General features: G+C 43.5%; 1 protein-coding gene across 19 annotated transcripts in view; it reads right to left on the reverse strand.

Moving 5' to 3' along the window:
* The window catches only part of DST (dystonin), a 2,190,048-nt gene that overhangs the window by 99,071 nt on the left and 2,078,252 nt on the right, over positions 1–12,725 (reverse strand). For all 19 annotated transcript variants that reach the window (XM_069606170.1, XM_069606155.1, XM_069606164.1 and 16 more), the window contains 2 exons: positions 11,498–11,668; positions 3,736–3,891 (listed from right to left, as the gene is read on the reverse strand). In XM_069606170.1, the coding sequence (XP_069462271.1) occupies positions 3,736–3,891; positions 11,498–11,668 (327 nt within the window). The remainder of the gene's footprint in view (positions 1–3,735; positions 3,892–11,497; positions 11,669–12,725) is intronic.

Below are 12,725 nucleotides of genomic sequence, written 5' to 3' on the forward strand. Positions count from 1 at the left end.
TCATCTGTAAGGAAGGCATGGTATCAAACAGCGAAGACAGAAACAAAAATCTCAGTTCAAGGGTGTTTATTTAACTTTAGTGGGTTGGATGAACGCCTATCTAACCCTAAATCTAAGGATGGGAGCAAGCTACACCATCAAAGTAAAAATAACACAGTCCTGGTAGAGCCTTGTCGAAATAAAATGGGCCTATACTAATAAAACTATTGCCAATCCTTACCTCTAAATACAAATATGTGGGGAAATGATGTATGCAAAAGAAAGAGTGCTCAAGAAACAATATGTCAGGACAGAATGTGATAAGCTCCCCTTCCCCACGTTTCAGCATGGGACAAGGTATCACACTTGAGCTTGAAACACACTCTATCTTCTTTGAGCACCAGGAAGCAGAAAAATCAAATAGGACCTACTGCAATAAAGCCTCTCGTTCTTTACAAGTATCTCGCTCGCAGAATGCCACGCGTTATCAAAACAACACTTAAAAGTTCTCTCTCCTCAAAAGTTCCCTGTCCTTCGTTTTCAGATATAACATTCAATGTGGGTCTCCCTCAGCCGGAATCGGATCGTCTTCTACCACATTGTCTCAATGGGTCTCCTTCACCCAGGCTTGGACCCACTTGTGACTCCAATAGGCCTCCCTCAGCCGGGCTCGGGCCTTGGTAGGGCTCACTTTAATGAGTAGTTCACTTATATCTAAGACAATCGATTGTGCAAAGGATTTTTCTCAGACCCTCGCATGACCACTTTGATTTTCTCATATAGGATTTTCATCTGCAATGTCGCTATTCAAATACAAAGAAACACAGCAGCGAAAAGTTTTATAAGACACCTTTCACCAGACACCTTCAATTGAGCACCCACGCTCTGCTGGACCACTCTGCAAACTTGTATCTTTTGTTTCTCTCATAAAATGTTCAACACATTTATCAGCTTTCCGTATTTTACTCGCGTCTCCATCGATTCAGCTGTGGCCTGAAGAAACTGCTCCTTCATGTGCTCTGCCTCGCTCAAAGTGTGCTCTCGAGCTCTGCCTTTTATCTGTGTGTGGAGGTTCTCACACATCACACATGTCACAGGGGCACCCAAGCTTTTCCTTCCCCAAGAGGTTGCGGTGGAGGAAGGCTGATGCCTAATGCACCTGTCACTTTGCAAAACGAGCAGCCTTTTTCAGAGTCATTCAGTGACCGTCCATTGAGTTAATTAGGGAGAAAAAGTGAATTCATCATATCATTACTAGACTGTGGATCCCCAAGATGATAAGTAAAACCTGGACAAACAAGAAGGTGTCGATTCATAGATCGAGCGGAGGGGGAATGCAGTAAAGGCGCAAATTCAGCACTGCTAAGGGGGGCGCACTTATCAATTAAGTAACTGATGGGGAGAAACAGTGGGGAAGCGGAGGGGTCACTCCTGGGGGTGAATGACCGCTGTGCTGTGTAACTTATGCGCAGTGTGCGCATGCACAGTTGGATAAGTCTGTGGGGAAGAGTGGCATTGGGGGCACTGAGTGGGCATGGGGCAGAAGGGCACGGAAGGGCATAGGGACAAGGGGCAGGGGTAGTGGGTAGAAAAGGCAGGTTAGCACGGTGTGACCAACATAACAGCCATTTAGAAGTGTAGGCCGCAGGTAAGTAAAGCATTTGTCTTTTCACAGCCACAGGCCTTGGGTAACCATGAATTTCTCAAGCGCTCAGCTACAGCAGTGTGCTGGAGAAATGTTGCAAGTTGGCATATCCCAGCAGAAAGTAGACATGGGAATGGGACCAGCAGATACATTTGAGGCCAGCAAACTAGGCACCTGAGTGCTCGCTGGGAACTTTTAGGGAATTAGAATTAAACACAGTTAAATAAAATTCAACCACTGTGAGGTGTGCGGTTCAAATTCGCCCCTTGGAAGATGGCCATGGGACGAGGGGCGAGCAACGGGGGACCAATCAACAGGGGAGGCTTCAGTGTCCCTAGGGTGCAACAGTGGTGTGTATCCTTCCCTAAGTGTGCGGGACACCTGAATGGTTGGCTGCAGTGTGAATGTCTCCCCTTTGCCAAACTCAGGTTGTCTTGTGTGTTTGATGGGAGCTGACTAATGGCAGATGAATAAAGATCCAGTGGTCCGCACAATGGCGTACTGCTTTAAAATGACACCGTGGGGCACTGTGGGAAGGTTTGTGATGTTACGGGTGGTGTTGTTGGAAAATGGGGGCCAGTATGGCATGAACCAATTGCAATCATTTAATGTATGCCTTGATACAGGGGACTGACATAGCCCCACCAATAAGCTTTTATGAGGTGTTTCAAAAACGGTTTCAAATGTGTGTATGCAAATTATGTCATTTGTGTATAAAAGGTTTGCTCGCTGATGGCTCTCTTCATTCAGTTCAGTTACGTCCTGTTTGGTGTATGCTCTTTTTTTGGATTACTTTGGTGTTCCAGTCGTTACTTGCCTTGGAGGACCGCTGATACAAAATTCTGCATGACAATCTATGGTTGTGTAAGGATCCCAACTGTCCGATAGCTGTGGAGCCCAGTAGGTGGTGCAGAGAAGCTTTCTGCTTTGTCATGTGTGCAGACGTTGTCCAGACAGGGAAAAGCAGGACTCAGAGAGCACACCTGCATGTGGCCTATCACGGGGTGGGCCTGCCAACAGCAGTTCATTTCCCCTTCAAGAAGGGCCCTCTGGTAGGGACTGAGGAGCCTGCCAGTCGAGTGCAGCTGTGTAGAGGCAGTTTAGGAGCGGGTCGCAGACTGATTCACCATCAATTCAGCTTAAAGTAGAGAAGGCACGTAGAGTTGCTACCCCTTGGTGCTAATTGATTTACTGAGGAACCGGAAGATAGGCAGGAAAGGCAGATAAGTAGCTTTATCACAACCCGGTGGCCACTGCTTGAATTCAGTACATACTCCACCTCACTTACTGTGCAGCCCCAACCCTTGACTCCTAAGCAACTCATAGAAAGGCCCCAAGTAGACTTTACCTACCCCCAAACCCAACACTAGTGCTTTGAAGCACATGGTGGCTAGTCCCTAGGCCCTTTTCTACATAGAGCTTATTTACGGGGTGATGAAGCCCAACATTACTTTGTGTATGTCTAAAGGTATCCCTTATCGTTTAACAGGGATGGACTCCCTCCATACTAGGATTGTATACTGCAGTGCCATTGTTTTTTTTTGTTGAACTAATGTGTTTCTACCCTTTTTCTTTCCAATGTGATTTAAAGTATTTTGTATACAATTTGGCACCATTCAAAACAACAGTAAAATTAAAATAAAATAAAAAATAAATCAAAGTAGAGGGAGATTACCCACAGGCAAACATTGTAAATGTCCTGATGACAGTAAATACACAGGTGACAGTAAGTGAGATCACCCGGGGCAAGTACAAGTATAAGAACAACCAAGGGCACATATTGTATGTATGTATGTGGGTACTCATTGGGTGCATTGTGTAAATACCACGATGAGAGTACGTGGGTAATTACCCAGGAGCACATGGTGTACATCTATTAATCACAGTAAGTGGCTATCACTGCGAGACACCCAGTGTTACTCCCATGATCAATGCAGAGGACTGAATGCTGAAACACTTCTTCCCAGCACACAGAGCGAGTGATCTCTGTCTCTTTGAAACTATGAGAAGGAAAGTATCATGAAAACACATCTGAGGGAGAAGCAATACAGCAGAATCTGCAAAAACAAGTGCGACACAAATATCATTAATGACTCTTGAATAAAACCCACCTTGTGTTCGTCGATTTGAAACAGGACAGTGTCCAGAATGAGACTGGCTGGGGAAGACATTGTCAGGGTTTGCTCTGCTTGTGTAAGCCAATTGATAAAGTCCTGAAGAGAATTGTGGAAGTCTGTGGCTAAAGAGAGGGCCTCTTCCAGTTTTGTCTGCAAAAGAATAATATCAGATATCAATCTGAGAGGCTGTAAGGCCTTCATGACTTTTAAAACCTTCCTTGTGCACTCCAAGGTGAAAGTTGCTTGCTCTTGTCTCAGGAACGGGACACAACTTGTAAAACAGTAGGATGCAATGCCTACAACCACACATTGCTCATGCTGTACTTTAGTATTATTTTCTGTTGCTCCACTGTTGTCATGGTTTAATCTCCCCCCCCCCTCCCCACAGCACTATGATGTGAATCATCTTTATGACATCACAGTAGCCTGCAATTCATATAATTCTGTAAGGATAGCACCAGTAGGTGCACAGCATTCCTTTTCTAGGTGGTCAGCAAATGGATGATGCCCAAAAAGAAGACCAGGACAACCGTTTCTAGACTGTTGCACATAGATTGAGATGCCTCTATTTTTTGTTTTCACGTTTACTTTTTAGGCAAAGGTTACATAGCTTCTGTGGCAACATGTTGGCTACTACAAATCACTACATTACCCAATGATTGAACTGATGATCACGAAATGAATGGCAGACAGGTGAGTTACAAAGAGGACTCACAAACATCCTGAGCAGGGGGGAAGGTTAGGAATGGAGTCTCCATTGTAGCCTCCATATTATTAAGAGGAAAATGAACTAATTAACTAGTTTAAGCACATAGTTGCAGTGAATAGTAAGTGAAAAAAGACATAGCAGGCACGTTTCCACTGCAATGTTTTATGTATATATTCATATTTATCAGATATATTGTGGAAATATTGTAAAAAGACTATAAAGGTTTATTAGCTGCATATATGGAAAACAACACAGAACTCACATATATATTTCAAACAAATTGAGGAATTGCAGGGATTGTGGTCCAAGGAATCCACTCCAGTCACAGGTCAGAAAAGGTAACATCTTTAATGCACATCATTTTAGTTTCAGGTAAGTATTAGTCCATACAATTTCAAACCGACTGGCACATTCATCCTCGGCCAGACCAGCCATCACCTATCATGCCTAGAACACAACTCACACACGAATGACTCAACATATCACAACAACATGCAACACCCTTTGTCTTTTATTGGAATGTGATACAAAATATCCCTCAGAAGAAGGTGCGTAAATGGTCTCAAACATGTATGAAATCAGGAGAGGAGCACACAAACATCACCTGAAGTCTTAGGAAAACACAGTCTAAAATGAAGTGGAGATGCACTGAGGAGCAATTTCTAAGAAGACATCTCAGGAAAGGGTGGTGGAGGGGAGCCCCCACTTGCATAGAATAGGCACCTGTGGTGCACTCACACACCATGTTTTGAAGTTAGAAACTCATGTGCAAGTCGCTAGACAGCCAACTCTTCTGTCTACTAATACTAATGGTGCAAATGGAAATAAGTCATAAGGATTTCTCTCCTCACAACCACTCACTCTTGCCCTAAATGTACCAATTTGTTCTCGGTCCTTCAGTAAAGTACTCAATCACCAAAATCCAGAAGAGAAGCTTGCCAAGGGCTAGTCCCACACTATTACTGTGGTATGCTCCCTCTTGAAGGATCTTCCTTCCTGTCAGTAAGCCATACAATTTCACGTTTAATGGCATCCGCATATAGTAGGGTTCCCTCCCCAAACATATATGTGAGACGCAGGAGTTTAGGAAAGAAAATGTCTAGTCATCTGCTGCCTTCAGCCTCCAGTCACCAACTTCAACCTCAGTCTGTCACAAAAACAGTTATCAAGCTCAACTGTGAAAATGCTCTCCTCTAAGAAGGGCTCTCTCAAGTGTCAGCCCTCACAGGGCCCTTCCGGATTCCACAATCCACATCAGACAGCTTTGCCCCTGCAGAGACGAATGCTACGCTGTAGGTCCAGTGACTGATACCACAAAGAGCCACTCAGTGGATGTCAACCAAAAACCAAAAAGAAAAAAACACAAAATGCAAATTCTGCTACTCCACTATCCTCCGAGATACGACCCCCAAACACTTGCATGCATGTCTGCAGAATAAACACTATCCCTTCCATAGGAAACACTGAGATGAGGAAGAATAGGCAAAACCTTAACACTGTGACTAAGAGGAGGTGCAGAGTAATGTGGATTACTCAAGATAACTGTTGCAAGCGCACTAGTCAATTTGTATCAGTCAAGTGTGGAAGCAACGTAAAAAAGGAAGAAGGACTTTCCGAGGAGAGAGACCCTCCCATGAAGACGCGCGAGATTCAAATTCCAGTAGCAGTGGAGGAACTGGGACGCTGAGAGCACCAGGAGTTGGACTCTTGCCTGTCTGCAGCGGAATTCCCAATACCTCTGTGGTGGACAGCAACCCACGAAAGAAGTAGAGGCCTTGGCGTCCAGCAGACAGGAAGGCTGGAGCACATGGAGAAACCGAGATGTGCTGCCCAGAAGCAGTGAACCACTGTGGAGCCATCACAGTCTCTGGAAGCAGCAGAAGGAAGCCGAGAAGGCTCAAAGCACCCGCAGACAACTGAAGAACACCTGTAAGCAGTCCAGAGAGATGGCAGAGACCGGGACGATTGGTGGGACGGTGAAAACGAGGGAGGAATACAAAGGACAGGTTGAGGACCCACCCAAAGACGTAGGCTTCCGAAGAGATCTTCATAGTCGCTGTACCTGGCAGCCTAGAGAACCAGGTATATGTAATTGGAGGGGAACTGGGTGTGAATCTGGGACCCGCACCCACAATAATTATCCCGTCCTCCAAGAAGATCTTCATAGTCGCCATACCTGGCAGCCTAGTATACCAGGTAGACAGAATTGCCAAAGAAATAAGTGAGAGACTGGGACCCATACCCATAATACCAATCAAGTCCTCCAAGAAGATCTTCATAGTCACAGTACCTATCAGGCTAGTATTCCAGGTGGACAGAACTGGCAAAGGAATAAGTGCGAGTCTCGGAACCACATCCACAATCCTAATCCAGGAATCTAAGAAGATCTTCATAGTCACAGTACCTGGTAGGCTAGTATACAAGGTGAACAGAATCCTAAGCGAAACAAGTGTGTGTCTGGGACCTGTACACACACAGATAATGAAGGCCTCCAAGAAGGTCCTTATAGTCACAGTGCCTGGCAAGATAGTATACCAGGTTAGCTGTGACTCAAGAAAGGCCAAAGAAGACGAGAAACCACTGTAAAGAATACTGAAAAGGACAAGTCAGTAAATCGCAGTCACATGAAGATTAAAAGCCAGAACAATCTTCATAGTTACAGCACAAGGCAGGATAGTGTACCAGGTTAGCTGTGAGAATAAGGAGAAAGAAAGGGGAAGGTAATTAGTAACCTGTGGGGACATTGTGCTAAAATAATTGTCCTAGTCGACAGACCTTGGAGTAGAGTAAACCCGGTTGACTGTGGAAGAGACTGGAAAGAAACTAGAGGAAGGGAAACACAGGACCTTTTAGAAAGCCCAGAGCAAGGAAACCCCTCTTGGCAGTGTGGGAATCCGACAACCTGGTGGGACAAGGTTGTCCATCATTTTGGAAGTTGTTTTTGCGTCATTTTGGAACTTTACTTTATTAACTGGAGAAGAACATTTGAACCCCTTAAGCAGAAGACTATGTTGCCCATTAGTTTGAGTTTTTAGTGTGAGGGTTGGAATTAGGATTTTGACACAATGGTGGACTTATTTTACATTGACATCCTGACAGGCACATTAGAGTATTTCTTTGAGGCAGGGAAACCTCTCTTAGTTTTAGGGAAAGGAAGGCATTTCCCCAACCCTCATTTCGTTGATAAAAGTCTATAACCACCACCATGTCACCACTGTGTCGATCTCTTACATTCACACTCTTTCACGTGGCAATTCCAGTTGCAACCTTTCAATAATCAAATAATTTCAATCTAGTTACACAGCATTGCATTTATCCCGATCAAGTCATATTGTCAATTGGATCAGAAAGAGAACCACATTATGGAAGAATAGAGGGCATGGAGAGGAGGTGAAGGTAATGGGAAGTGGTTGATATTGTAAAACGCCACATTTTACATTGGCTAATTTTCCTAATGGATGTGAAGCAGTTGAAAATAAATATTTGATAGTATTGTGTGTGGATCTAGGGCCTGGTTACAAAAACTGCACAGGCAACAGGTGTGATTCAACACATGTATTTTCTTTCGATTAGCACCATTTTGAATATCACACAGTGTTTCTCTGCACAGATCATCGGGTAAACCTAACTATGCCATACAAGTATTGTTACTGTGTGCACACATTTACAGCATTGTTGTGGCATAGTAATAACAATGCATAATCCAAAAACCTAAGAACCAAAATCAGGTTACATGGTTCAGGGGAGGCCCAAGCAAACTAATGGAGGGGAAACTACAAGATATCTAAACACAATAGTGCAAGGGTGCTTGGGGTTATAAAGAAACCATTCAAGAGTATCTAATGTAAATAGGACAATGTCCAGAGTCCAAGTTTTTCTAAACTTACTAAATCTGCAGCGCCAAGGTGCATCCATCCGAGAGTTTGTTTGTACAATCCCTCACAGTCTCAGGGCTGCTTTAAGTTCCCCCATGACACTTGGGTTGTAGGGCCCTTCAGGTCTGATGCAGGTTATGTCCAATGGAAGGCTGATCTTTTCCCAGCTATGGGAAGATTCTCATGCTACAGTTGTTCTTCTGGTCTCCCAGCCAAGAGTGATTCAGTAACACAAGAGGCTGCACCATCACCAGGGGCTCACCTCACACCGGGTATCTGGAATTTTAGCCCCCAGTACGTTTGTCGCCTTCTTCAACATGCTCTGATACAAACCAGGTGTTCAGGTACTCCCCTTAACAGGCCATGGGCAGGCCCCTTAGTCTGCAAGTCCCAAGACTGCACTACCTGTTTCAGTCGCTGCTGGTTCTTTTCCTTCTCACTGCATTATGCAGGAGTTAGGAGTTGGGGTATCATTCCCACTAGAAAATGAGCAAGGTACTGCCCTTCCAGAAATCAAAGATGAATACTTTATCCTCGATACCTGCGGGTTTAGCATGCTTTAGAAATGAAAAAATAAATTAGCTTCATCACCCTAAATTGGAAAACTGGCAAGCCCAGTTTTCAGAAAAGCGATTTATTCCAACCCTACAGAAATTACCAGGGGGGTGGTCTAATCAGGGTTTGCTTTGAATAAGTTGTGGAGGAGCATAAGCTCAATGGCCTCATAGAAAAGTCATAATATACCAATGATACGATGCTTTTGGTAAATACGGAGATAATAAGTAAACTGTTTCATCATGAGTGATGCTTCACCTTTTCTGTATGGATCCCAAACAACCATTTATTTAAATGATTGTCATTCCGATCTAAAATCTAGGGTGTCCCTCTAGAGGATTTAACTGTAGTCCCCATAGTTTTTGTTGGTCGATCGCAGGATCCTGTCCTAACCTCTGAAAGATTTCCTTCCTAAGAATGGTACAAAAGATATATGCAACTTATATACAAGGATTCACTGCTTACAATTTTTACATTAAGGATTTAATGGACTGCCGGTAATTCCCTGGCTGGCAGGGGTGCAACGTATTTCTCCCAATTGGCTCTATTCCAACCAGTGGTCTCTCCCACTCCCTCAAAGTGCACAAAGTATGCCCCTGGATCCTCTCCTAAATATCCCTGTGGTATGGTAGGAGGTACTTAAGCAGTTCAGAAGGATGGCTGATAGCTGTTTTTAATTCACCAATCACCTTGCATTTGTTTAACGCTACTTCTCCAATTTTCATTTACTGGAGCATTTTTCTGGAGTTTACCAGAAAAACTATTTTTTTGTCTTAATATAACTTTCACACCAAGGCGGGGGGCGGACATGGGTTTAACGGCCAGCCAGCCCGACCTTTGGTAGTCCCGAGCACTGAAGGCCTCAGCTAGGAGCGGTAAAAAGGCCCTGTCCGCAACCCCTGCCACTGGTGTGAAAGCTATTTGCACCCTGGGATTATAGGGGTGTGGATAGTTTTATCTTTTTTTTTGTCCGACAGGAGATCAGCTCAGCGCAAGTAGATCTCTCGTTGGAGAAAATTTAAAAATATTTCCAAGCTGCCGCCATCAAAATGGAAAAGGGACTAGGTCCCTTTCGGATGTGATGACCGGCATGGAAAACATTTTCCAAAATGGCCGCCACCGTATTTTACCATTTAAGTAGAGGCGGTGTGGGCGGTGAATGCACAATTGCGCCTGGGAAATGCAGATTGTGATTGGTCAATCTGTCTTTCCCGGATGTAAATGTTGAATATATCTTACAGCCGTTCAGTACTCCAAAAACACCCCAATATGACAAAGATGAAATGTGCAAATGTTCAGGCTCTACTCAATTACGAACAAATTAACTTCTATCTTCTCCTTTGGTCAAAGGACCAGATTTCTTTACTCTGCTCTACTCAGCAAAATTCAAAACGTTGCTATCTGTGCCCTCTAAAACCTCCCCCACTCCTCCTCTGCATAGTGGCTCCACTCTGGATAGCTCACAATGCAACATCCAATGCCCTACTACCTGCCTTCAAATACATCCATGGCCCATTCAGCGAACTTCAGCACATGCTACCTCCCACCTCTCTCACTCCTCAAACTCTTGCCCAAGACCAATGTCCTCCCTCCTGAATTAAGAAAAATGCAACCTCAGTCTAACATTTCAAAAGGCACTCACCCTCAACTACTTTCGTGTGAAGGACCCTCTGCTCTCTCCCTCATCAAAGTCCCCAATACCTTCCTCTCATCTACTTTGTGTATGTTCTGTATCTTAACTGTGTAATGTTACTTACTGTCAAACTTTTGAGTGTACATATATGTCCTAAACTATGCTAGGTTGCTCCCAGACAATGTTCCTGTGATGATTATTGCTCATTCAGGCAGATAATTATAATTAACCAATCCCCTGTTCTACCATAAAGCACCTATTGTGTGTTTGCTCTGATCAGAGTATTGTATCCTTATGTACAGCATTTGTGATGAAATGCTTTCCCTCATATACCAAATAAATATATAAAATAGGATTAAGGTAGCCATGTACTACCATAGAGCCGTTCTGCCCGCCAATGCAGGAACAATGTCTCTCCAATTTCACCTTCTGTAATGAACTAGAAAATGCTTATTTTAAAATTACAGTCTACTCTCTAATACCCAAAGATATCTGGGGTGACTTCATAACATACTTGCATTTAATTTGTAAAATCTTAATAAACAGAGTTAAAAATAATAAATATATCCTCTAAGAACGCCTGCACAAAAGAGGTGTACACAATTCTTTCTTTTCCGCAGCATGTTCTTTCATTAAGGGCAAGGATGGCATGATGGCATGTCATGAACAAAGAGGAATCCATCTGCAGTGAGATCGGACTTCAAACCTTCCTACAGTGACCCGAAGCCCAGAAAGTGGAGATTAAGTACTGCTTCCAACTGTGCAATTGTGTGACACCTATTTTTTGTACATACACGTTGTACCACTCAGCCCGGAGGAAGGTCTTGATTCAACATGAAGAAAAAACATGAATCACCCCTGTAGACACATGGGTTTTTTATTTTTCCATGTCTGCTTGAGCAAGGACATTATGCTAATTCAATAACATAGGACGAGCAATGCACACAACCATGGTTGTCTTATTTTGCAAGCACGGGTACATACCTTTCTCTCATTGAGCCGTGTTTCCACAGATTCCCACTTCTCCTGTAAGCTGTTCACGTCTTGCTCGACATTCGTTTCGGTCGGGTCTGTGGATCTCGCAAGCAGATGCTGGCCCTTCTGCATCAAGCTCTTGTACACCTCCTCTTTCGCCTCAAAGTCAGCATAGAGTTCCTAATTAAGGAAGCCAGGGCAATGGGAAGACATATTTACTTCACCACGCATGTAATATTTACCACTAGATTAGCAACACAGTAAAACATTGAAAATTGGGAAATACTTAAAACATTGCCACGCCTTGCTGACTGACATGGGCACAACACACACATGTGTAAAACAAATACAAGTTGGAAACCAATCACAGGGCCCTGAACACAAATGAAGAAAAGCAACAGATGAAATCTTACAAATATAAAGAAAACCAGTCTCTTAGAGTATTTGTCAATTTACTGATCTTATGAATGAGCACATTTTAATTGCATTATTTCTTAATTATTAGTGACTTTTCATGGACCAATTTATGCTTGTCCTCAACCGCCTCACAGTGTTTAAGTGAGAGAAAACTAGAAGGGGAACGTATTTCAAAAGATGACAAGTAATTTAGATTCCCTCCACCCAGAACGCCTGTTTGCAAATTAAATGTGGACTGCATAGTTTGCATTTCTAATTATGCACTTTGAATCAATGGCAAAGCTTTTCATGGAGAAACCATCTGATCCCACCACTTTCCAGTTTATGGCGGGTGGTGGGGCTGCTCCTACACCTCTGATTAGTGGGAAGGAGCAGAGAAAGTCAGTATCATCTGCTGGAGTAGGCACACAGGATGTAAAAGGCATCACAAGTTTAATGCGGGTCATTCGCTTGCCCTTCCCCTTCATAGAAAATATTTTGACAGCATCCATCAAAGACTCACATTAATTTTCTTGAAGATTTAATGGATGGTTGGTTGATTATGTGATTTCTTTGCTGCGTGTCACTGCATAACTGACAGGGCTTACCACCCTTGTATTATTTAAAGTAATCAGAAAGTAACATATGTTTTTACTCCCCATACTCAGGTGGTACAGCCTAATACTAAGAGTGCAGTCTTTCACTGTCTCAGTTGAATGGTTTTGCTAAACCCTTAGTTGGACTTCAGAGAAACTCCTAACATCTATCCTAAGAGGTGTGCCAGATGCCATCATGGCTGAACAATATATTACTAATTGGTAAAAATATGCAGAGCATTGTT

Source organism: Ambystoma mexicanum, chromosome 4p (genome assembly GCF_040938575.1).
Source record: "Ambystoma mexicanum isolate Mex_15411 chromosome 4p, UKY_AmexF1_1, whole genome shotgun sequence".
In the NCBI taxonomy this organism is placed as follows: Eukaryota; Metazoa; Chordata; class Amphibia; order Caudata; family Ambystomatidae; genus Ambystoma; species Ambystoma mexicanum.